The sequence below is a fragment of the Coregonus lavaretus genome, assembly GCF_964263955.1.
Source record: "Coregonus lavaretus genome assembly, chromosome: 12".
NCBI classification, from domain to species: Eukaryota; Metazoa; Chordata; class Actinopteri; order Salmoniformes; family Salmonidae; genus Coregonus; species Coregonus lavaretus.
In genome coordinates this window covers 23008788-23035883 of record NC_139999.1, presented here as the reverse complement: position 1 = coordinate 23035883, position 27096 = coordinate 23008788, and the positions used below count along the sequence as shown (strand labels likewise).

Below are 27096 nucleotides of genomic sequence, written 5' to 3'. Positions count from 1 at the left end.
TTGGGTAGCCAGGCGAAATGAGCCCTCCCCAGCTAGCTAGTTTATGCTTGTTTCTAGGAATTTCTACGAACATTTTAAATTAATCTGCCGAAGTTGGGACTTGGGAGAGTTTTCAGAATCATTCAGTTTTTATAGGAGTAATTATGTCGCAGGTTTTTAGACATTAATGCAGTAGTTGTAGGCAACATTTTTGTGTCCTCAGTAAACAGGAGTGAATGACACTGTGCCAGTGTTGTTGTATTGCTGGCTTGCAGCCAAACTCTCCCCATTGAGTAGACTGTATCATGGTGACATTCAGATGATTACTACCAATATTACAAGTTATTTATGGTGTAGGCTGCTATCCTACTAATCGAGTGGGATGGAACAAATTGGCCACATTAATCATACTGCTGTTGTTGCCAGGGAGCCAGCATAAATTAGGCTCACCAGGACGACTGAACCGAATCCACTCGACTCTCAATTGCGCGACATACGTCATCAATTTGGGCACTAGGCGTGTCCATTTGGCAGGGATCATCAACTAGATTCAGCCAAGGGACGATTATTTTCTTGAGTGTATGGTTGGGGGGCCGGAACATAATTAGAAATAATTTGTAGACTGCAAATTGACCGCAAGAAGCCCAAACAGAGATAATGTTTGACTAAAACATAATCATTTCAAACCTTGCTTACATTTGTTTACGATCAAGTGGATTTCTCTTATGCGTGGGAATACTTGGGAACAGATTTCTTAAATTAGAATCAATTGGAGCTGATTTCCTGGTGTTTTTACAGTCTTTTATGTACAAGGATGAACATTTTAAAAATGTAATAGTTGGGAACCCTGCCGTATAGCCTCTCCCCATCCTATGGCAGCTTCCAGCTTCAGGACTAACTTTAAATTAAGAAATGAAAGTGAAACATACCGTGTAAGATTCGATTCCCAGGGATGACACTCCCCCTATTTTACTAAACCGGTTATTATAAAAACGATACTAGAGTAAAAACTCTCCCTCTCGGAAAAGGGACTGGAGCTGGAGGAGGGAATACTTTTGAAATATATGCTTTGCCAATAATTTCATAACCTTTCAACATCCGCAGTGGGCATCAGATAGCAGAACATCTTGCTTTTTATTTCAGTTTTATCACTAAATAATAATACACCATGAATAACACGCTGAACCAACATTATGAAGAGAAGGTGCGGCCCTGTATCGACCTCATCGACTCACTGCGCTCCCTTGGCGTGGAAAAGGACCTTGCGCTGCCAGCCATCGCGGTGATAGGGGACCAGAGTTCGGGAAAGAGCTCCGTGCTGGAGGCGCTGTCTGGGGTGGCTTTGCCAAGGGGTAGCGGTGAGTGATAATTCAACCTGGATTCATGGGTAGACGCCCGCAGCCCTCGCCTATCATCGATGTCTTTATTTATTTATTTAATAAATCATTTTGACAGTAACCCTCCAAAAAGTAATCAATAACCTTTTTCATTTCCATATGTACTAGGAAGCTAAGTGTTTGTTTCTTGGTCTTCAGGAATGTGACTGAACAATAACAAATGTACTGATTGAAAGAATAAGCGGATATCAGTGAACCAATGCCGTGGTCAAGAATACGATGGCGCCAGTGCAAGGAGTGGAGCTTACTTGTTTGTTCAAAAGCGCACATCAGACCGAGAGCCAAATGCTTCTTAGTTCTTTATTAGTTTTAGTTGAGAAAACGATCTCTCCGCAGAAGCGACAGTTACAGGTATAAACAGCATCAGGGAAACTGGGCAGAAGCGAGGTTTGCTTTAAAAAGCTTACAGCAGTTCTGTAACATTAGTTATGTATCTCATTCTCATTCATTGCCGGCCTCAACACGTTACGTAAAGGGATTAACTGTATAGGAAGCTCTGGGGACAGGTCGTCTGGATACTGGACAGCCAATAAATTGACAGATGTTAACAGATTATCATCTTTAGCAGACAAGTTCTTGAGGGCTTGAACAAAAAAAGCTGTTTGCGATTACGTTCATACTGGTGAACCTGCGTTTGTGTTGTGTGGTTGCAATATCAACAGTCCCTTGTCTCTGGTATTTCTTGGCATGCATCATTCAAGACTAAGTTTAAATTGTGTGCAGCGCAATGGACATATAATGCACAATGTCTCAGGAAACACTGTCTGGGTTGGCAATACTCAGTATAGAAAACAGTCGGGCCGCAACCTGGACCTACTGGCCGTGGTGAAAATATTTGCACACAAAAAAGGAGGACTTCAGGACACCAGTGGAGTCTCTGAAGTTGGATTTAATTGGATTTAATTTAATTTAACTTGAATATTGCAGCCCATATGTGTAGACTATTAGCCAGACAAAACCCGCTGAGTTCAACAATAAATACTGGCTGAATTTATCCTCAAGCAGACTACTTTTTTCCTCACTGTTAGGCTATTTTATGTTACATTTTTATAAAAAGTTTGTAAATAGCAGCTAAGTACGGTATAGATATGACACTGCATAATGAAACAATCTCTAGTAAACTAGTGTTTTGAGGGTGGACTGACTGTATTATTTGGCATTAAAAGACTGGTTTTACGCACAACTTTTTATCCAAGCTGGGAGAGAGCGGGAAGACGGCTCATGTCATGCAGGTTCCTGGTAGCCTATACAGGACAGTTGTGTGTATATATTGAAAATATATATATTGGTAGCTGATTAGTATGCTGTTGCATCGAACATTTATTTTACAATCTGCAATGTTTGAATTTCCTACTTGAATTACTGAACAAGTAATATCATTATACATTTATTTTATTACACCAGTATAACAATGACATCATTGCGATACTGTGTATAGCTTCGTGAATGTTAGACTTAACATGATAAAATGACGACCAATTAGGCCTACCAATAAATATTTATCCATTAGCTAAAGAAAAGCTAAGACCTCGCAGGACAGAAAGCCTATAATCGATTCGATAGACATGCAGCCATATAGACATGTCGCAATTTCAGCACCATGGACAGCGATCGGTAGTCTATACTTTTTATTTTATTTTATTTTATTATAGGGATGGGTGAGGGCCGAACTCCGACCTTGCAGGGGTCCAGAGAAACTGCGTTGTGCCAGTGTGTAGATGTAACATCACAAGATGTTGGAACATTGCTGTGGGGACTTGCTTCCATTCAGCCACAAGAGCATTAGTGAGGTCGGGCACTGATGTTGGGCGATTAGGCCTGGCTTGCAGTTGAAGGTCCAATTCATCCCAAAGGTGTTCGATGGGGTTGAGGTCAGGGCTCTGTGCAGGCCAGTCAAGTTCTTCGTACCCGGAATGTATGACAGTGTAAAATCAAACTGGGTGAACAATAGGGCCCACCTGGCCTGGCGAGGATTCAGCCTCCTCGCTGTCCGGATGTACTCCAGGTTACGGTGGTCCGTCCAGACGAGGAAAGGGTGTTTCGCCCCTTCGAGCCAATGCCTCCACATGGTCAAAGCTCGGACAACAGCCAACAGCTCCCGATCACCAACGTCGTAGTTCTGCTCCGCCGGGCTGAGCTTATTAGAGAAGAAGGCACAGGGGCGGAGCTTGGGTGGCGTGCCCGAGCATTGGGATAGGACAGCGCCTATCCCTACCTCAGACGCATCCACCTCCACTGCGAACGGTAGTGATGGATCGGGGTGGGCCAGTACCGGGGCTGAGGTGAACAGACCCTGCAGTCTCCTGAAGGCCAGGTCAGCCCTTGCCGGGACGGCCCACCCTTCAACAGGGAGGTAATGGGAGCTGCGACCTTGCCAAAGCCCCGGATAAACCTCCGATAGTAGTTGGTAAATCCAAGGAAGCGCTACACCTCCTTTATCGTGGTTGGATTCGGCCAATTACGCACGGCTGAAATGCGATCTCCCTCCATCTCCACACCTGAGGTGGTAATGCGGTATCCGAGGAAGGAGACAGACTGCTGGAAAAACATACACTTCTCTGCCTTGGCATAAAGGTCATTTTCCAACAGTCGGGCCTGCACTTTGCGAACCAGGGACACATGCTCGGCGCGCATAGCGGAATACACCAGGATGTCATCGATGTAGACCACCACACCACGACCAAGCATGTTCCGAAACACCTCGTTCACAAAGGACTGGAAGACAGATGGAGCATTCATCAAACCGTAGGGCATCACCAGGTATTCATAATGCCCCGTGGTTGTGCTGAATGTTGTCTTCCACTCATCCCCCTTCCGAACACGCACCAGGTTGTATGCACTCCTGAGATCTAGTTTAGTGAAGAAGCACGCCCCATGCATTGACTCAATCACTGAAGGAATGAGGGGGAGAGGATAACTAAATCTAATCGTCTTCTTGTTCAGTGATCGATAATCAATGCACGGGCGCAGACCGGCGTCTTTCTTCTTCACAAAGAAGAAACTCGAGGAGGCGGGTGAAGTGGAGGGACGTACAGTGGGGAAAAAAAGTATTTAGTCAGCCACCAATTGTGCAAGTTCTCCCACTTAAAAAGATGAGAGAGGCCTGTCATTTTCATCATAGGTACACGTCAACTATGACAGACAAATTGAGGAAAAAAAATCCAGAAAATCACATTGTAGGATTTTTAATGATTTTATTTGCAAATGATGGTGGAAAATAAGTATTTGGTCACCTACAAACAAGCAAGATTTCTGGCTCTCACAGACCTGTAACTTCTTCTTTAAGAGGCTCCTCTGTCCTCCACTCGTTACCTGTATTAATGGCACCTGTTTGAACTTGTTATCAGTATAAAAGACACCTGTCCACAACCTCAAACAGTCACACTCCAAACTCCACTATGGCCAAGACCAAAGAGCTGTCAAAGGACACCAGAAACAAAATTGTAGACCTGCACCAGGCTGGGAAGACTGAATCTGCAATAGGTAAGCAGCTTGGTTTGAAGAAATCAACAGTGGGAGCAATTATTAGGAAATGGAAGACATACAAGACCACTGATAATCTCCCTCGATCTGGGGCTCCACGCAAGATCTCACCCCGTGGGGTCTAAATGATCACAAGAACGGTGAGCAAAAATCCCAGAACCACACGGGGGGACCTAGTGAATGACCTGCAGAGAGCTGGGACCAAAGTAACAAAGCCTACCATCAGTAACACACTACGCCGCCAGGGACTCAAATCCTGCAGTGCAAGATGTGTCCCCCTGCTTAAGCCAGTACATGTCCAGGCCCGTCTGAAGTTTGCTAGAGTGCATTTGGATGATCCAGAAGAGGATTGGGAGAATGTCATATGGTCAGATGAAACCAAAATATAACTTTTTGGTAAAAACTCAACTCGTCGTGTTTGGAGGACAAAGAATGCTGAGTTGCATCCAAAGAACACCATACCTACTGTGAAGCATGGGGGTGGAAACATCATGCTTTGGGGCTGTTTTTCTGCAAAGGGACCAGGACGACTGATCCGTTTAAAGGAAAGAATGAATGGGGCCATGTTTCATGAGATTTTGAGTGAAAACCTCCTTCCATCAGCAAGGGCATTGAAGATGAAACGTGGCTGGGTCTTTCAGCATGACAATGATCCCAAACACACCGCCCGGGCAACGAAGGAGTGGCTTCGTAATAAGCATTTCAAGGTCCTGGAGTGGCCTAGCTAGTCTCCACACCTCAACCCCATAGAAAATCTTTGGAGGGAGTTGAAAGTCCGTGTTGCCCAGCGACAGCCCCAAAACATCACTGCTCTAGAGGAGATCTGCATGGAGGAATGGGCCAAAATACCAGCAACAGTGTGTGAAAACCTTGTGAACGCTTACAGAAAACGTTTGACCTGTGTCATTGCCAACAAAGGGTATATAACAAAGTATTGAGAAACTTTTGTTATTGACCAAATACTTATTTTCGACCATAATTTGCAAATAAATTCATTAAAAATCCTACAATGTGATTTTCTGGATTTTTTTTTCTCATTTTGTCTGTCATAGTTGACGTGTACCTATGATGAAAATTACAGGCCTCTCTCATCTTTTTAAGTGGGAGAACTTGCACAATTGGTGGCTGACTAAATACTTTTTTTCCCCACTGTATATACCCCTGGCCCAGGGACTCGGTGACATATGTTGCCATAGCCTCCGTTTCAGCCTGCGACAGGGGGTACACATTACTCCTGGGAGGTACAGCGTCTACCCGAAGGTTTATCGTGCAAACCCCCACCCGATGAGGTGGTAATTTAGTCGCACGCGTCTTAGAAAACGTGTGCGCCAAGTTGAGGTATTCGGGGGGAATGCGCACGGTGGAGGTACCGTCTGGACTTTCCACCGTGGTTGCACCAACGGAAACACCTAGACACCTACCCTGACACTCTCGCGACCACCCCGTGAGAGCCCTCTGCGCCCATGAGAAGGTGGGGTTGTGGAGTGCTAGCCAAGGGATACCTAATACCACAGGGAAAGCAGGAGACTCAATAATCGAAAAAATTACCTGCTCACAATGAGTCTCCTGGGTGATCATGGTGACTGGTATAGTGACTTCTATAACAAATCCGGACCCTAATGGTCGACTAAGTGCTCTGATGGGGAGTGGAATGGATAGGGGAACCAATTAAATGCCTTGACGGCGTGAGAATGCCCTGTCCATAAAGTTCCCAACTGCGCCTGAATCGACTAGCGCCTTACACTGGGGAACTACCATGTGATCGGGAAAGTGGATAGGTAGGGTACAGTGCGCAGCAGAGGGCTCTGATCAAGTGTGGGTGTTCGATACCTGGGGTGATGCGAGAGTACCCTTCCTGCCGCCTCCAGGCCCAAAATAACGTTGGCTATGACGTATGGTGTACTGTCCCTTCGTGCCACCAGAGTGGCACTGTCGCTGTCTTCCTCCGCTCTCTCGGATGGCGGCTCCACCCAGCTCCATCAGGGATCCGAGTCGTCCGGGGTGGAAACAGGCAGATCCCTACCAGGACGTCCTCTGGCTGCCAGCAGGTTGTCCAACCGAATGGCCATGTCCACCAGTTTCGTGAAGGACAACATGGTGTCCCGGCAGGCTAGCTCCCGTTGGACGTCCTCCCGCAGATGGCACCGGAAATGGTCGATCAGGGCCCACTCGTTCCATCTAGACCCCTTTCCCACAGAGGCAGGAAACGAGGGCGGACACCTTCTCCCGCTCCGATGGCGCCGGCCTGATGCTGGAGAAGTAAAGCTCTAGTTGGAGGAGGAATCCTTGGCAGAGCTCCGCCATCCCATCGAACGCCTGTGGTCAGGATATCTGGATCCCTCCGGGTGCTGGGGTGTAGGTGGCTGGATCCAGTTGGCCAGCTGGTCTCGACAGATCGGGTCCTCTCCTCTCCAGGCATTGGACGACCTGAAGAACCCGATCCATCGCTTCCCCCAAGCTGGCCAGCATCGTGGAATGCTCCTGGACTCGTGCCACGACTCCAGGCATGCACTCTTCTCCCGCTGACTGCATAGCGGGTGGGTGATTCTGTGATGAGTGTGATGGAAGGAGTCAGGCGCAGGAGGGTAATCACCGAATACAGAGTTTATTCCGTCTTTACACACACATGCGCTGGAATAGCGACAAACGAAACAGGCACAGGGGAAACTATCATCCCTGGCAATACACTGTAACGGTAGATCCAGCAATACATAGGCACAGGGGAAATATCTACCCTGGCAACAAAATGGTACGAGTAGCTCCACCAAGCTATGCTACTCTCACAATTAAACAATCATCCACAAGGACAAGGGGGCGTGGATTCCGATTGGTCAGACCAGCGTTGAATAGTCCTTAGCACGGGTACTTCCTGTTTCAGTTTCTGCCTATAGGAAGGGAGAAGCAAAATGGAGTCGTGGTCAGATTTGCCGAAAGGAGGGCGGGGGAGGGCCTTATAACCATCCCGGAAGTTTGAATAGCAATGGTCGAGGATTTTAGCAGCGCGAGTACAACAGTCGATATGTTGATAGAACTTCGGCAGCCTAGTCTTCAAATTTGCTTTGTTAAAATCCCCGGCTACAGTAAATCCAGCCTCAGGATATGTGGTTTCCAGTTTGCATAAGGTCCAGCGAAGTTCTACAATGTCATTGTATGCTGTAGCGTTAAGATTTCCCTTCACTGGAACTAAGGAGCCTGAACCATGAAAAACAGTCCCAGACCATTATTCCTCTTCCACCAAACTTTACAGTTGGCACTATGCATTGGGGCAGGTAGCGTTATCCTGGCATCCACCAAACACAGATTAGTCGTTCGGACTGCCATATGGTGAAGCGTGATTCATCACTCCAGAGAATGCGTTTCCACTGCTCCAGAGTCCAATGGCGGCAAGCTTTACACCACTCCAGTCGACGCTTGGCATTGCGCATGGTGATCTTAGACTTGTGAGCGGCTGCTCGGCCATGGAAACCCATATCATGAAGCTTCTGACGAACAGTTCTTGTGCTGACGTTGTTTCCAGAGGCAGTTTGGAACTCGTTACTGAGCGTTGCAACTGAGGACAGACGATTTTTACGTGCTTCAGCACTCAACGGTCCACTTCACGGCTGAGCCGTTGTTGCTCCTAGATGTTTCCACATCACAATAAAAGTACTTACAGTTGACCGGGGCAGCTCTAGCAGGACAGAAATTTGACGAACTGACTTGTTGGAAAGGTGGCATCCTATGACGATGCCACATTGAAAGTCACTGAGCTCTTCAGTAAGGCCATTCTACCTCCAATGTTTGTCTATGGAGATTGCATGGCGGTGTGCTTGATTTTATACACCTGTCAGCAACAGGTGTGGCTGAAATAGCAGAATATTGTATTTATTTTGACTATTTTCTACATTGTAGAATAATAGTGAAGACATCAAAACTATGAAATAACACATCAAACAAATCAAAATATATTTGAGATTTGAGATTCTTCAACGTAGCCACCCTTTGCCTTGATGACAGCTTTGCACACTCTTGGCATTCTCTCAACCAGTTTCACCTGGAATGCTTTTCCAACAGTCTTGAAGGAGTTCCCACATATGCTGAGCACTTGTTGGCTGCTTTTCCTTCACTCTGAGGTCCAACTCATCCCAAACCATCTCAATTGGGTTGAGGTCAGGTGATTGTGAAGGCCAGGTCATTTGATGCAGCACTCCATCACTCTCCTTCTTGGTCAAATAGCCTGGAGGTGTGTTGGGTCATTGTCCTGTTGAAAAACAAATGATAGTCCCACTAAGCGCTGTCGTGACGTGACTTTCATGAATCTGATGACTGTTATTTATCGAATCAACTAACTGTTTACTTGTCACTCGATTAAATTAATCATGTAACAATTAACTCATTAGGAATTTGGGGCACCACGGAAGAAGTTGTTTAACGAGTTACCATCTCCCGAATTAAACTCTTAGAATATATACAGTGGGGAGAACAAGTATTTGATACACTGCCAGATTTTGCAGGTTTTCCTACTTACAAAGCATGTAGAGGTCTGTAATTTTTATCATAGGTACACTTCAACAGTGAGAGAATCCAGAAAATCACATTGTATGATTTTTAAGCAATTAATTTGCATTTTATTGCATGACATAAGTATTTGATACATCAGAAAAGCAGAACTTAATATTTGGTACAGAAACCTTTGTTTGCAATTACAGAGATCATATGTTTCCTGTAGGTCTTGACCAGGTTTGCACACACTGCAGCAGGGATTGTGGCCCACTCCTCCATACAGACCTTCTCCAGATCCTTCAGGTTTCAGGGTTGTCGCTGGGCAATACGGACTTTCAGCTCCCTCCAAAGATTTTCTATTGGGTTCAGGTCTGGAGACTGGCTAGGCCACTCCAGGACCTTGAGATGCTTCTTACGGAGCCACTCCTTAGTTGCCCTGGCTGTGTGTTTCAGGTCGTTGTCATGCTGGAAGACCCAGCCAAGACCCATTTTCAATGCTCTTACTGAGGGAAGGAGGTTGTTGGCCAAGATCTCGCGATACATGGCCCCATCCATCCTCCCCTCAAAACGGTGCAGTCGTCCTGTCCCCTTTGCAGAAAATCATCCCCAAAGAATGATGTTTCCACCTCCATGCTTCACGGTTGGGATGGTGTTCTTGGGGTTGTACTCATCCTTCTTCTTCCTCCAAACACGGCGAGTGGAGTTTAGACCAAAAAGCTCTATTTTTGTCTCATCAGACCACATCACCTTCTCCCATTCCTCCTCTGGATCATCCAGATGGTCATTGGCAGACTTCAGATGGGCCTGGACATGCGCTGGCTTGAGCAGGGGGACCTTGCGTGCGCTGCAGGATTTTAATCCATGACGGCGTAGTGTGTTACTAATGGTTTTCTTTGAGACTGTGGTCCCAGCTCTCTTCAGGTCATTGACCAGGTCCTGCCATGTAGTTCTGGGCTGATCCCTCACCTTCCTCATGATCATTGATGCCCCACGAGGTGAGATCTTGCATGGAGCCCCAGACCGAGGGTGATTGACCGTCATCTTGAACTTCTTCCATTTTCTAATAATTGCGCCAACAGTTGTTGCCTTCTCACCAAGCTGCTTGCCTATTGTCCTGTAGCCCATCCCAGCCTTGTGCAGGTCTACAATTTTATCCCTGATGTCCTTACACAGCTCTCTGGTCTTGGCCATTGTGGAGAGGTTGGAGTCTGTTTGATTGAGTGTGTGGACAGGTGTCTTTTATACAGGTAACGAGTTCAAACAGGTGCAGTTAATACAGGTAATGAGTGCAGAACAGGAGGGCTTCTTAAAGAAAAACTAACAGGTCTGTGAGAGCCGGAATTCTTACTGGTTGGTAGGTGATCAAATACTTATGTCATGCAATAAAATGCAAATTAATTACTTAAAAATCATACAATGTGATTTTCTGGATTTTTGTTTTAGATTCCGTCTCTCACAGTTGAAGTGTACCTATGATAATAATTACAGACCTCTACATGCTTTGTAAGTAGGAAAACCTGCAAAATCGGCAGTGTATCAAATACTTGTTCCCCCCACTGTATATGTTATATATTGATAACAGTCACTTATTAATCATTACCTCATCAGTCTCATTCTGAACGTCGCATAATCCTTGAACCTGCAAGAACCCTAACCTTATAAGTCAGCAATACACAAATTGGCTTAATTATTTATTTACTAGCTAACTAAATAATAACACAGAATACATACATACTTAATACATGAGAAAAGTCCCTAGCGGACTAACAACAGCATGACTGCTTGGTTATCAAAAAGGGAAGGGTCAATAGAAGGAGGGAGAGAGACACAAAGACAGTCAAACTTATCGTACATACATTTGGAAACTATGCTCACGGTAATCAGAATACTTAGCACCCTAACCACCGCCCCTTTGCGTAAGAAATGCAATGTATTTACGTGTCTGTCTTTGTTCATCGTCTTTCTGTTGAACCCAATCACTCCTATGGGAAGGTGTCGATGAGTGCAAGGCTCTTGTTGTCCATCAGAGGTCACAATGTCCTTAGTTGTCCCGGCTTGGAGTGGAGGGTTCAAATAGAACAGATACTCAAATGCACCAAGGATTGTCTGAGATGGGATTCTCCTTCCCAACTCGTTTCTTTAGTCAAAGATCTAGACCACTTTACATGCACAGCTGCAGACTGCCAATGTTCTAATCTAGTGAGTTTATCTTTTTCACCTCGTGTAGAGATTCAAAGTTCCAACCATTTGTAACGTTTAGCTCACGCCTCACGTCTGCTGGTCTTTCTGGTCTAACCATCTCCACGCTTCCTGGTCTAGTTTTAATTTATCTTTCAAGCCTTTATGCCCTCTTGGTAAAAGGGGCGTTCCTACTTGCTGACACGATCTCTGATGGCACTTGGGGCGTGGCTAGTTACTGTGCAAAGGATATGATTAGAAGTTATCACTTACAGTGGGGAAAAAAATATTTACTCAGCCACCAATTGTGCAAGTTCTCCCACTTAAAAAGATGAGAGAGGCCTGTAATTTTCATCATAGGTACACGTCAACTATGACAGACAAAATGAGAAAAAAAATCCTGAAAATCACATTGTAGGATTTTTTATGAATTTATTTGCAAATTATGGTGGAAAATAAGTATTTGGTCACCTACAAACAAGCAAGATTTCTGGCTCTCACAGACCTGTAACTTCTTCTTTAAGAGGCTCCTCTGTCCTCCACTCGTTACCTGTATTAATGGCACCTGTTTGAACTTGTTATCAGTATAAAAGACACCTGTCCACAACCTCAAACAGTCACACTCCAAACTCCACTGTGGCCAAGACCAAAGAGCTGTCAAAGGACACCAGAAACAAAATTGTAGACCTGCACCAGGCTGGGAAGACTGAATCTGCAATAGGTAATCAGCTTGGTTTGAATAAATCAACTGTGGGAGCAATTATTAGGAAATGGAAGACATACAAGACCACTGATAATATCCCTCGATCTGGGGCTCCACGCAAGATCTCACCCTGTGGGGTCAAAATGATCACAAGAACGGTGAGCAAAAATCCCAGAACCACACGGGGGGACCTAGTGAATGACCTGCAGAGAGCTGGGACCAAAGTAACAAAGCCTACCATCAGTAACACACTACGCCGCCAGGGACTCAAATCCTGCTGTGTTCCCCTGCTTAAGCCAGTACATGTCCAGGCCCGTCTGAAGTTTGCTAGAGTGCATTTGGATGATCCAGAAGAGGATTGGGAGAATGTCATATGGTCAGATGAAACCAAAATATAACTTTTTGGTAAAAACTCAACTCGTCGTGTTTGGAGTACAAAGAATGCTGAGTTGCATCCAAAGAACACCATACCTACTGTGAAGCATGGGGGTGGAAACATCATGCTTTGGGGCTGTTTTTCTGCAAAGGGACCAGGACGACTGATCCGTGTAAAGGAAAGAATGAATGGGGCCATGTATCGTGAGATTTTGAGTGAAAACCTCCTTCCATCAGCAAGGGCATTGAAGATGAAATGTGGCTGGGTCTTTCAGCATGACAATGATCCCAAACACACCGCCCGGGCAACGAAGGAGTGGCTTCGTAAGAAGCATTTCAAGGTCCTGGAGTGGCCTAGCCAGTCTCCAGATCTCAACCCCATAGAAAATCTTTGGAGGGAGTTGAAAGTCTGTGTTGCCCAGCGACAGCCCCAAAACATTGTCTGGCTATCTGTCAGCCATTTGCCAAGCTGATCTGGAACTTTTGATCCTCACCAAGGAGAGAGTCAGGACCAGATGGGATGGCGTATCGCTGCAGAATGCTGTGGTAGCCATGCTGGTTAAGTGTGCCTTGAATTCTAAATAAATCACAGACAGAGTCACCAGCAAAGCACCCTCACAGCATCACACCTCCTCCTCCATGCTTCACGGTGGGAACCACACATGCATAGATCATCCGTTCACCTACTCTGCGTCTCACAAAGACACAGAGGTTGGAACCAAAAATGTCAAATTTGGACTCATCAGAACAAAGGACAGATTTCCACCGCAGTTGTCCATTGCTCATGTTTCTTGGCCCAAGCAAGTCTCTTCTTATTATTGGTGTCCTTTAGTAGTGGTTTCTTTGCAGCAATTCAACCATGAAGGCCTGATTCACGCAGTCTCCTCTGAACAGTTGATGTTGAGATGTGTCTGTTACTTGAACTCTGTGAAGAATTTATTTGGGCTGCAATTTCTGAGGCTGGTAACTCTAATGAACTTATCCTCTGCAGCAGAGGTGACTCTGGGTCTTCCTTTCCTGTGGTGGTCCTCATGAGAGCCAGTTTCATCATAGCGCTTGATGGTTTTTGTGACTGAAGAAACTTTCAAAGTTCTTGACATTTTACGGATTGACTGACCATGTCTTAAAGTAATGATGGACTGTCGTTTCTCTTTGCTTATTTGAGCTGTTCTTGCCATAATATGGACTTGGTCTTTTACCAAATAAGGCTATCTTCTGTATACCAACCCTACCTTGTCACAACACAACTGATTGGCTCAAACGCATTAAGAAGGAAAGAAATTCCACAAATTAACTTTTCACAAGGCACACCTGTTAATTGAAATGCATTCCAGGTTACTATCATATGAAGCTGGTTGAGAGAATGCCAAGAGTGTGCAAAGCTGTCATCAAGGCAAAGGGTGGCTACTTGTCTTGAGATGTTGACTTGTCCCCATGTGCAGTTGCAAACTGTAGTCTGGCTTTTTTATGGCGGTTTTGGAGCAGTGGCTTCTTCCTTGCTGAGCGGCCTTTCAGGTTATGTCGATATAGTACTCGTTTTACTGTGGATATAGATACTTTTGTACCTGTTTCCTCCAGCATCTTCACAAGGTCCTTTGCTGTTGTTCTGGGATTGATTTGCACTTTTAGCACCAAAGTACGTTCATCTCTAGGAGACAGAACGCGTCTCCTTCCTGAGCGGTATGACGGCTGCGTGGTCCCATGGTGTTTATACTTGCGTACTATTGTTTGTACAGATGAACGTGGTACCTTCAGGCGTTTGGAAATTGCTCCCAAGGATGAACCAGACTTGTGGAGGTCTACAATTTTTTTCTGAGGTCTTGGCTGATTTCTTTTGATTTTCCCATGATGTCAAGCAAAGAGGCACTGAGTTTGAAGGTAGGCCTTGAAATACATCCACAGGTACACCTCCAATTGACTCTCATGATGTCAATTAGCCTATCAGAAGCTTCTAAAGCCATGACATCATTTTCCTGAATTTTCCAAGCTGTTTAAAGGCACAGTCAACTTAGTGTATGTAAACTTCTGACCCACTGGAATCGTGATACAGTGAATTATAAGTGAAATAATCTGTCTGTAAACAATTGTTGGAAAAATTACTTGTCATGCACAAAGTAGATGTCCTAACCGACTTGCCAAAACTATAGTTTGTAAACAATAAATTTGTGGGGTGGTTGAAAAACAAGTTTTAATGACTCCAACCTAAGTGTATGTAAACTTCCGACTTCAACTGTATATACTTTAAGGACATTTTTTATTTTAGATTTGTATATTTAGCTCACATAATATAATTTAAAAGTTAGCACTAAGGTGTCTGTAATAGAATAAACGTGTAAAAAAAAAAAGACAACATGAAAAATGCATTTCTATAGCTTCCAAAATCTTTTTTTTACAATTGAGGAGAAGTACCAAGATGGCTGCACGGTGGCTTCAATACAGCACCCTCTGTCAGTCATTGTGGGTTTATACACATAATTGGTCCCACCTGATCTTTCCTCCTCCACTGAGGTATAATAAAATCAAATTGTATTTGTCACATACACGTGTTTAGCAGATGTTATTGCGGGTGTAGCGAAATGCTTCTGCTTCTAGCTCCGACAGTGCAGTAATATCTAACAAGTAATATCTAATAATTTCACAACATATACCCAATACACACAAATCTAAGTAAGGAATGGAATTTAAGAATATATACATATATGGACAAGCAATGACAGAGCGGCATGGACTAAGATGCAGTAGAATATTATAGAATACAGTATATACATATGAGATGAGTATTGCAAGATATGTAAACATTCTTAAAGTGACTAGTGTTCCATTTCTTAAAGTGGCCAGTGATTTCAATAGGCAGCATTCTTACATAGGTATTCCTCTTGTCCAGATGGGATTGGGCAGTGTGCAGTGTGATGGTGATTGCATCGTCTGTGGATCTATTGGGGTGGTAAGCAAACTGAAGTGGGTCTAGGTGATATGATCCTTGACTAGTCTCTCAAAGCACTACATGATCCTCAGAGTTCGTACTGCTTGGTGACCTAAATTGGGATATGCTTAACACCCCGGCCATCCTACAATCTAAACTAGATGCCCTCAATCTCACACAAATTATCAACGAACCTACCAGGTACAACCCTAAATCCGTAAACATGGGTTTCCTCATAGATATCATCCTGACTAACTTACCCTCTAAATACACCTCCGCTGTCTTCAACCAGGATCTCAGCGATCACTGCCTTATTGCCTGCGTCCGTAACGGGTCCGCGGTCAAACGACCACCCCTCATCACTGTCAAACGCTCCCTAAAACACTTCAGCGAGCAGGCCTTCCTAATTGACCTGGCCCAGGTATCCTGGATGGATATAGATCTCATTCCGTCAGTAGAGGATGCCTGGTTGTTCTTTAAAAGTAATTTACTCTCAATCTTATATAAACATGCCCCATTCAAAAAAGACAGAACTAAGAACAGATATAGCCCCTGGTTCTCCTCAGACTTGACTGTCCTTGACCAGCACAAAAACATCCTGTGGCGTACTGCATTAGCATCAAATGCAACTTTTCAGGGAAGTTAGGAACCAATATACACAAGCAGTTAGGAAAGCAAAGGCTAACTTTTTCAAACAGAAATTTGCATCCTGTAGCACTAACTCCAAAAAGTGTTGGGACACTGTAAAGTCCATGGAGAATAAGAGCACTTCCTCCCAGCTGCCCACTGCACTGAGGCTAGGAAACATTATCACCACCGATAAATCTACAATAATCGAGAATTTCAACAAGCATTTTGCTACGGCTGGCCATGCTTTCCACCTGGCTACCACTACCCCAGCCACCAGCTCTGCACCCTCCGCTGCAACTTGCCCATGCCCCCCCCCCGCTTCTCCTTCACACAAATCCAGACAGCTGATGTTCTGAAAGAGCTGCAAAATCTGGACCCCTACAAATCATCTGGGCTAGACAATCTGGACCCTTTCTTTCTAAAACTAGCCGCCGAAATTGTCGCAACCCCTATTACTAGCCTGTTCAACCTCTCTTTCGTAACGTCTGAGATCCCCAGAGATTGGAAAGCTGCCGCGGTCATCCCCCTCTTCAAAGGGGATGACACTCTAGATCCAAACTGTTACAGACCTATATCCATCCTGCCCTGCCTTTCGAAAGTTTTTGAAAGCCAAGTTAACAAACAGATCACCGACCATTTCGAATCCCACCGTACCTGGTCTGCGCATGCTCTGAGGACGCGGCTAGGGATGCCGTCTGGGCCGGCAGCCTTGCGAGGGTTAATATGCTTAAATGTCTTACTCACATCGACAACGGAGAAGGAGAGCCCACAGTCCTTGGTAGTGGGTCGCATCGGTGGCACTGTGTTATCCTCAAAGCGGGGGAAGAAGGTGTTTAGCTTCTCTGGAAGCGAGACGTTGGTGTCGGCTACAGTGGGGCAAAAAAGTATTTAGTCAGCCACCAATTGTGCAAGTTCTCCCACTTAAAAAGATGAGAGAGTCCTGTAATTTTCATCATAGGTACACGTCAACTATGACAGACAAAATGAGGAAAAAAAATCAGAAAATCACATTGTTGGATTTTTTTATGAATTTATTTGCAAATTATGGTGGAAAATAAGTATTTGGTCAATAACAAAAGTTTCTCAATACTTCGTTATATACCCTTTGTTGGCAATGACACAGGTCAAACGTTTTCTGTAAGTCTTCACAAGGTTTTCACACACTGTTGCTGGTATTTTGGCCCATTCCTCCATGCAGATCTCCTCTAGAGCAGTGATGTTTTGGGGCTGTCGCTGAGCAACACAGACTTTCAACTCCCTCCAAAGATTTTCTATGGGGTTGAGATCTGGAGACTGGCTAGGCCACTCCAGGACCTTGAAATGCTTCTTACGAAGCCACTCCTTCGTTGCCCGGGCGGTGTGTTTGGGATCATTGTCATGCTGAAAGACCCAGCCACGTTTCATCTTCAATGCCCTTGCTGATGGAAGGAGGTTTTCACTCAAAATCTCACGATACATGGCCCCATTCATTCTTTCCTTTACACGGATCAGTCGTCCTGGTCCCTTTGCAGAAAAACAGCCCCAAAACATGATGTTTCCACCCCCATGCTTCACAGTAGGTATGGTGTTCTTTGGATGCAACTCAGCATTCTTTGTCCTCCAAACACGACGAGTTGAGTTTTTACCAAAAAGTTCTATTTTGGTTTCATTTGACCATATGACATTCTCCCAATCCTCTTCTGGATCATCCAAATGCACTCTAGCAAACTTCAGACGGGCCTGGACATGTACTGGCTTAAGCAGGGGGACACGTCTGGCACTGCAGGATTTGAGTCCCTGGCGGCGTAGTGTGTTACTGATGGTAAGCTTTGTTACTTTGGTCCCAGCTCTCTGCAGGTCATTCACTAGGTCCCCCCGTGTGGTTCTGGGATTTTTGCTCACCGTTCTTGTGATCATTTTGACCCCACAGGGTGAGATCTTGCGTGGAGCCCCAGATCGAGGGAGATTATCAGTGGTCTTGTATGTCTTCCATTTCCTAATAATTGCTCCCACAGTTGATATATTCAAACCAAGCTGATTACCTATTGCAGATTCAGTCTTCCCAGCCTGGTGCAGGTCTACAATTTTGTTTCTGGTGTCCTTTGACAGCTCTTTGGTCTTGGCCATAGTGGAGTTTGGAATGTGACTGTTTGAGGTTGTGGACAGGTGTCTTTTATACTGATAACAAGTTCAAACAGGTGCCATTAATACAGGTAACGAGTGGAGGACAGAGGAGCCTCTTAAAGAAGAAGTTACAGGTCTGTGAGAGCCAGAAATCTTGCTTGTTTGTAGGTGACCAAATACTTATTTTCCCCCACTGGTTTTCCTTTTGTAGTCCGTGATTGTCTGTATACCCTGCCACATCCGTCTCGTGTCTGAGCCGTTGATTTGCGACTCCACTTTGTCTCTATACTGATGTTTTGCCAGTTTAATTGCCTTGCGGAGTGAGTAGCTACACTTATAACCATCCCGGAAGTTCGAGTAGCAATGGTCGAGGATTTTAGCAGCCGAGAACAACAGTCGATATGTTGATTGATCTTCGGCAGCCAAGTCCTCAAATTTGCTTTGTTAAAATCCCCGGCTACAATAAATGAAGCCTCAATATGTGGTTTCCAGTTTGCATAAACTCCAGGGAAGTTCTTTGAGGGCCGTTGTGGTATCGGCTTGAGGGGGGATATACACAGCCGTGACTATAACCAAAGAATATTTGCTTGGGAGATAATACGGTCAGCATTTGATTGTGAGGTATTCTAGGTCGGTTGAACAAAAGGACTTCAGTTCCTGTGTGTTACTACAATTACACAATGTGTCGTTAATCATGAAACACACACCTCCGCCCTTCTGCTTTCCGGAGAGATATTTATTTCTGTCTGCTTGATGAACTGAGAACCCATCTGGCTGGACTGATTTTGACAGAATATCCCCAGAGAGCCATGTTTCTGTGAAACAAAGTATGTTACAGGCCCTGATGTCTCTCTGTAAAGAAATCCTTGCACTGAGCTCGTCGACCTTGTTATCGAAAGACTGAACATTAGCGAGTAAGATACTTGGAAGTGGTGGGTGGTGTGCGCGCCTCCTAAGTCGCACTAGCAGGCCGCTCCGAGTGCCTCTCCTCCGCTGGTGATGTTTTGGGTCAGCCGCTGGAATCAGTTAAATTGCCCTGGGGAGATCAAACAAAGAATCTGCTTTGGGAAAGTCGTATTCCTGGTCGTAATGCTGGTGAGTTGATTCAATAGTTTTTCCCGGCTGTATGTAATGATACAAAACACTTTCTGAGCTAATAAGGTAAAAATTAATACATCCATAATGATCCATTCCCCCCATAAAAACAACAACAACAAAAAAAGTAATACATAAAAAAACAAAATACCGCAAAGTTTCCTAAGAGCTAGTCGCGAGGCCACCATCTTCGTCAGCAGCGTCCAAGATGTCCGCCTGTTGTTTTCAAGGTAATCTACTCATGTTCGCATAAGCTGATTCATGGACCATCTATACCCGGGTTGAATCCGGTTTATAAGGACCAACATCACATGCGCTCAGTGCATACAGGGAGTAGGGCGAGCAGCGACGACATCATCACGTTATCCAAAAACATGGCAGACATTGGATGAATATAACATTTGGAGAGAGAAAAATGGGCCTCATCTACAATTATTTGAATAATTCAATGGATGTTTTGTGCACAAAAGTGATGACTAAAGTGATTATTAGGATATTAACATTTCATATTCATGCTCTGAGGTCATGACCCCAGCTAGCCAGGGGAAGTGCTGGTTGGCTTGTTTAGTTGTCCACATGCTCTGACAGAGTTCCCGGAGCATGTTCGCACGATACTGTTGTCTGTCCAGTGTGAACTGAGTGCTAGTGCGCAATCTTCGTAATCCCTGTAAGAAAGATGGCAGCAACCACGAAACAGTGTATGTGAACGTGAGTAGATTACATTGAAAACAAAGCTTCACCATCTTGGAGGCAGTCTCTAGTTCTTATTATACCTCAGTGCATGACATGAAGAACAGGGAGTGGATTAGCTAAAAATACTGGTACCCAGGCTAACTGCCTTCCATTTTTGAAGACATTTATTTTAATTGTTAGAGAGGCCACTTGACCACCTAACCCAAAACCTTACCCTACTCCTTACCCTAAACCGGGTTCGTATCCTAACCCCAAACCCACCGCTTACCCTAAACCGGGTTCGTATCCGTATGGCTGCATCATTTGTGGGGGACGACATGTTTACTGTTGCCTTGTTTATTTATCAATATCAGTCTCAAATAGGTTGAAGAAACCTATTGTCACGATCGTTATGGGAAGAAGCGAACCAAGGCGCAGCGTGAGAAGCGTACATCTTTATTACTTGTACACACAACGAACCAAAACAATAAACGATTCGTGAAGTCCTAGGTTAAATACACAAACCTTCCGGAACAAGATCCCACAAAACAAAAGTGCCAACAGGCTGCCTAAGTATGGTTCCCAATCAGAGACAACAAGCAACAGCTGCCTCTGATTGGGAACCACCCTGGCCAACATAGAAATACGTGAACTAGAACACCATAACAAGTCCACACCCTGGCTCAACATTTAAGAGTCCCCAGAGCCAGGGCGTGACACCTATATTGCCTGTATTGATTTGATTATCATTTTATCTCTAATTTGACATGGTAAATAAATATTGCACAATTTCATTTAATTGAAATTAACATTGATAAATAAAGACAAAAGTAATTTATTTCTGGTTGCTTTAGTTGATGTATGGGCTGCTTTTGTTCAGTGTTTCGTACAGTTTCATTTGATCCCACTCTCTCTAACTCCTCCTCTGTCAACTCTGACAGGTATTGTAACACGATGCCCTCTCGAGCTGAAGATGAAGAGGAAGAGAGAAGGAGAGGAATGGCATGGAAAAATCAGCTACCAAGACCATGAGGAGGAGATTGAGGACCCCTCTGATGTGGAGAAGAAAATTCGTGAAGGTGTGGTCATTGGCCTGCTGATCATGGCAAAGATGAAAGTCTCTAAAGTCTAAACTATGTTCTCTACTCCATAAGAGAGCATACCCATAAGCATGAAATATCTAAATACCAATAAAAAGATAACTTGATCCACTTTACTATTGTGCTGTTGGAACCCTGGTGGTTTCTAGTAGCAGTGTTCAGTATTCTTGTTCCTCCCTCCAGCCCAGGATGAAATGGCAGGTGTGGGGGTGGGTATCAGTGATGACCTCATCAGCCTGGAGATTGGCTCCCCTGACGTCCCAGACCTCACACTCATCGACCTGCCAGGCATCGCCCGGGTAGCTGTCAAGGGACAACCTGAGAACATTGGTGAACAGGTACACCCTTCCACCCCACCCTCAATGTTAGTGGGAAAACATTGTGCATTTTCAACCCCAGAACAGAAACCAAGTCCTCCCACGACATGTTATGTATAATAATGTTTGACATTTTCAGATTAAGAGACTGATACGGAAGTTCATCATGAAGCAAGAAACAATCAGCTTGGTGGTTGTGCCATGCAACGTTGATATAGCAACCACAGAGGCTTTGAAGATGGCACAAGAGGTGGACCCTGAAGGGGAAAGGACATTAGGTATTCCTCCTTTGTTATTTACTAAACTATTATGAAGCAAGCTCTTGTGTAATGGTGGTTATAAACCATGTTGACTTTAATGAGTTAGACTTATGTGTGTTTCCCATTGGACAGGCATCCTGACCAAGCCTGACCTTGTAGACAAAGGCACAGAGGAGACGGTGGTGGACATAGTTCATAATGAGGTTATCCACCTGGCTAAGGGCTACATGATAGTCAAGTGCAGGGGACAGAAAGAGATCATGGAGCGAGTCTCACTGACCGAGGCCACAGAGAGGGAGAAGGCCTTCTTTAAAGAGCACGCTAATCTCAGGTCGGACCTCTTGGCTGATGTGTGCCACAGATTTTATCAAATTTGATCAACTTTATAGATTTTCAATGAAGTTTGTACCTGTGTGGTAACCAAACTATTTGTGAAGTTGAAAAAAAAAAAAGTATTTTTCCTATCGTTTGTGCAGCACACTTTATGATGAGGGCTATGCCACCATCCCTAAACTGGCAGAGAAATTAACTCTTGAACTGGTGCATCATATCGAGGTAAATTCTTCTTCCATTACATTTTACTGCACAAAATGCTATACATTTGTTACTGAGTGACTGTTGCCATAAGCCATGACTCTGCTTTGTGCCCTTTAGAAATCCCTGCCTCGTCTAGAAGAGCAGATTGAGGCAAAGCTGGCAGAGACACATGCCGAGCTGGAAAGATTTGGTACTGGACCACCTGAGGATTCGGCAGAGAGGCTGTACTTCCTGATTGATGTGAGTCCCCCAGCCTGCAAACCCCAGATTATTTAGTTACCCTCTCTTTCACTCTGCTTTGGCCTTGACCCAAACTCACAACAGCCATGTTAGTCTTTGTTAGCAAAATTAGCAAATTCTGGAAATAATTTGAAAGTTGATAACATTTTATATCCATAGCTTTTTCACTTTCTACACGTCTATCCCTCTCCATGTATCTAACAACTTATTTTTTTTGTGTTTCAGAAAGTGACTGCATTCACCCAGGATGCCATCAACCTGAGCACTGGGGAGGAGCTGAAAAGCGGAGTTCGTCTCAACGTCTTTTCCACACTAAGAACAGAGTTTGGTAAATGGAAGTTACACCTGGATCGCGCTGGAGAAATCTGTGAGTGTACTACTATCACACACCCATCGAAAACAATGGCTCATTTGAGCGAGCTAGATAACAAATAATTGCTATATGAATTTAGATTTCTGTACCAAATTTGTATTAAACATGGAAGGCTTACACACTTACACGCTTATTTAATGTAATGCAACAGTGACATCCTTTGTATATTACAGTTAACCAGAGGATCGAGGGAGAAGTGGCTGATTATGAGAAGACGTACCGTGGAAGAGAGCTCCCAGGGTTCATCAACTACAAGACCTTTGAGGTGATGGTGAAGGACCAGCTCAAACAACTCGAGGAACCAGCAGTCAAGAAGCTGAAAGAGATATCAGGTACAGTATATGTTTGAGAATGTTATTTTATACCTACAGTGGGGAGAACAAGTATTTGATACACTGCTGATTTTGCAGGTTTTCCTACTTACATGTACTACTTGCATGTAGAGGTCTGTAATTTGTATCATAGGTACACTTCAACTGTGAGAGACGGAATCTAAAACAAAAATCCAGAAAATCACATTGTATGATTTTTAAGTAATTAATTTGCATTTTATTGCATGACATAAGTATTTGATACATCAGAAAAGCAGAACTTAATATTTGGTACAGAAACCTTTGTTTGCAATTACAGAGATCATACGTTTCCTGTAGGTCTTGACCAGGTTTGCACACACTGCAGCAGGGATTTTGGCCCACTACTCCATACAGACCTTCTCCAGATCCTTCAGGTTTCGGGGCTGTCACTGGGCAATATGGACTTTCAGCTCCCTCCAAAGATTTTCTATTGGGTTCAGGTCTGGAGACTGGTTAGGCCACTCCAGGACCTTGAGATGCTTCTTATGGAGCCACTCCTTAGTTGCCCTGGCTGTGTGTTTCGGGTCGTTGTCATTCTGGAAGACCCAGCCACGACCCATCTTCAATGCTCTTACTGAGGGAAGGAGGTTGTTGGCCAAGATCTCGCGATACATGGCCCCATCCATCCACCCCTCAATACGGTGCAGTCATCCTGTCCCCTTTGCAGAAAAGCATCCCCAAAGAATGATGTTTCCACCTCCATGCTTCACGGTTGGGATGGTGTTCTTGGGGTTGTACTCATCCTTCTTCTTCCTCCAAACACGGCGAGTGGATTTTAGACCAAAAAGCTCTATTTTTGTCTCATCAGACCACATGACCTTCTCCCATTCCTCCTCTGGATCATCCAGATGGTCATTGGCAAACTTTAGACGGGCCTGGACATGCGCTGGCTTGAGCAGGGGGACCTTGCGTGCACTGCAGGATTTTAATCCATGACGGCGTAGTGTGTTACTAATGGTTTTCTTTGAGACTGTGGTCCCAGCTCTCTTCAGGTCATTGACCAGGTCCTGCCATGTAGTTCTGGGCTGATCCCTCACCTTCCTCATGATCATTGATGCCCCACGAGGTGAGATCTTGCATGGAGCCCCAGACCGAGGGTGATTGACCGTCATCTTGAACTTCTTCCATTTTCTAATAATTGTGCCAACAGTTGTTGCCTTCTCACCAAACTGCTTGCCTATTGTCCTGTAGCCCATCCCAGCCTTGTGCAGGTCTACAATTTTATCCCTGATGTCCTTACACAGCTCTCTGGTCTTGGCCATTGTGGAGAGGTTGGAGTCTGTTTGATTGAGTGTGTGGACAGGTGTCTTTTATACAGGTAACGAGTTCAAACAGGTGCAGTTAATACAGATAATGAGTGGAGAACAGGAGGGCTTCTTAAAGAAAAACTAACAGGTCTGTGAGAGCCGGAATTCTTACTGGTCGGTAGTTGATCAAATACTTATGTCATGCAATAAAATGCAAATTAATTACTTAAAAGCCACACAATGTGATTTTCTGGATTTTTGTTTTAGATTCCGTCTCTCACAGTTGAAGTGTGCCTATGATAAAAATTACAGACCTCTACATTTGTAAGTAGCAAAACCTGCAAAATCGGCAGTGTATCAAATACTTGTTCTCCCCACTGTATACTGAAACCCAGTTAGTGATTTTATTTAATATGGTGGCCCTATTTGCCAAACTATGAAGCCAAGACAGTCGTGAAGAGGGCACGACAAAGCCTATTCCCCCTCAGGAGACTAAAAAGATTTGGCATGGGTCCTCAGATCCTCAAAAAATTCTACAGCTGCACCATCGAGAGCATCCTGACTGGTTGCACCACCGCCTGGTATGGCAACTGCTTGGCCTTTGACCGCAAGGCACTACAGAGGGTAGTGCGTACGGCCCAGTACATCACTGGGGCAAAGCTCCCTGCCATTCAGGACCTCTATACCAGGCGGTGTCAGAGGAAGGCCCTCAAAATTGTCAAAGACTCCAGCCACCCTAGTCATAGACTGTTCTCTCTGCTACCGCACGGCAAGCGGTACCGGAGTGCCAAGTCTAGGTCCAAAAGACTTCTCAACAGCTTCTACCCCCAAGCCATAAGACTCCTGAACAGCTAATCATGGCTACCCGGACTATTTGCACTGCCCCCCCACCCCATCCTTTTTACGCTGCTGCTACTCTGTTAAGTATTTATGCATAGTCACTTTAACTCTACCCACATATTACCTCAACTACCTCAACTAGCCGGTGCCCCCGCACATTGACTCTGCAACGGTACCCCCCTGTATATATAGCCTCCCTACTGTCACTTTATTTTACTGTATATATAGCCTCCCTACTGTCACTTTATTTTACTTCTGCTCTTTTTTTCTCAACACTTTTTTTGTTGTTGTTTTATTCTTACTTTTTTTGTTTAAAATAAATGCACTGTTGGTTAAGGGCTGTAAGTAAGCATTTCACTGTAATGTCTGCACCTGTTGTATTCGGCGCATGTGACCAATAAAATTTGATTTGATTTGATTTGAAGATGATTTATGTATATTTATATATATATATCTTTGAGTCCTATGTGTCACAGTGATGTTATGGTATTTCTTCCCTTCTCTAGATGCCGTTAGGAAGGTGTTCTTACTGCTGGCTCAGAGCAGCTTCACTGGATTTCCTAACCTCCTGAAATCAGCTAAGGTATACAGTATCTCACACCATGCAATATTAATGTCACCATTCATCCCTGATTTTCCCACAGTTGGTTCCCACAGTTGGTCATCGACCTGTATGTGAATGAGATGGCTGACATGCACCAACTACATTTATCTCCTGTTGAATGACTGAGTTGTGTTTTGTTTGAACTACAGACAAAGATTGAGGCCATTAAGCAGGTGAATGAGTCTACAGCTGAGTCCATGTTGAGGACTCAGTTCAAGATGGAGCTGATAGTGTACACACAGGACAGCACCTACAGCCACAGCCTGAGTGAGAGGAAGAGGGAGGAGGAAGAGGAAGAGGACGATGACCTTCCCATACCTGAGATAAGGAGTACTATCTTCAGCACAGACAACCATGCCACCCTACAGGAGATGATGCTGCACCTCAAGTCCTATTACTGGGTAAGTACTGTGTAAATCACCATCTTAGATGCTGGCCTAACACCCTAAACAAGAACCTACCTGTATTTCCACTAGCTCTTCTGACTAGGGATAAGAGGGCACTAACTCAGAGATTGAATAAAACTGCTGACTCTTAAACTTATTTCATCACCAATTCCCTGAAAGCTATTATATAATTGCATGTAAATGTGCTATAACATTATACAATTCAGTGTGTGTGAACCAACCATTGTTAGGGGGCTAAAACTTGAATTGGACAAAAGTGATGGTAGATCACTATATCCATCTATGTCTGTCATTTTAATAATAGGTGTTTTGTCTTGTCTGTCTCTTTATCTTTGCCAGATTGCCAGTCAGCGTCTGGCTGATCAGATTCCCATGGTGATCCGTTACCTGGTGTTGCAGGAGTCTGCTTTCCAGCTGCAGAGAGAGATGCATCAGATGCTGCAGGAGAAGGACAACATCGAGTACCTGCTGAAGGAGGACATTGACATCGGCAGCAAGAGGGCTGCACTGCAGAGTAAGCTCAAACGCCTGATGAAGGCACGCAGCTACCTAGTGGAGTTCTAGTATGGACAGCTGCTTGTTAACATTTAGGATGGTCTTGTCTAATGTCAGATAGCTTGGTTAATGGAAGTAGGCCTACGTGTGCATTGCATTGAGGTTTGGGGTAGACTCTGTAATCTAAGTTATAATAAAGTTACTATGCAATCAAGTTCTTTGTTATCGTTTTTTGTTTATAATATTAACCTCAAATGCCTTATGAAGGCAAGCAGCTAGCCTACCTGGTGGAGTGGAAAGCTG

At 44.5% G+C, this 27096-nt stretch overlaps 1 protein-coding gene across 1 annotated transcript; it reads left to right on the top strand.

Annotated features, from left to right (window-relative positions):
• Nucleotides 1-953: 953 nt before the first annotated feature.
• On the top strand, nucleotides 954-27007 carry LOC311138910 (interferon-induced GTP-binding protein Mx1). Its single transcript, XM_084173708.1, has 12 exons — nucleotides 954-1337; nucleotides 20962-21099; nucleotides 21304-21458; nucleotides 21577-21715; nucleotides 21830-22028; nucleotides 22174-22252; nucleotides 22352-22474; nucleotides 22700-22841; nucleotides 23021-23179; nucleotides 25794-25870; nucleotides 26041-26292; nucleotides 26638-27007. The coding sequence occupies exons 1-12, from the start codon at nucleotides 1148-1150 to the stop codon at nucleotides 26860-26862; spliced, it is 1878 nt and encodes a 625-aa protein (XP_084029834.1). The 5' UTR covers nucleotides 954-1147; the 3' UTR covers nucleotides 26863-27007.
• The last annotated feature ends 89 nt before the right edge of the window (nucleotides 27008-27096 follow it).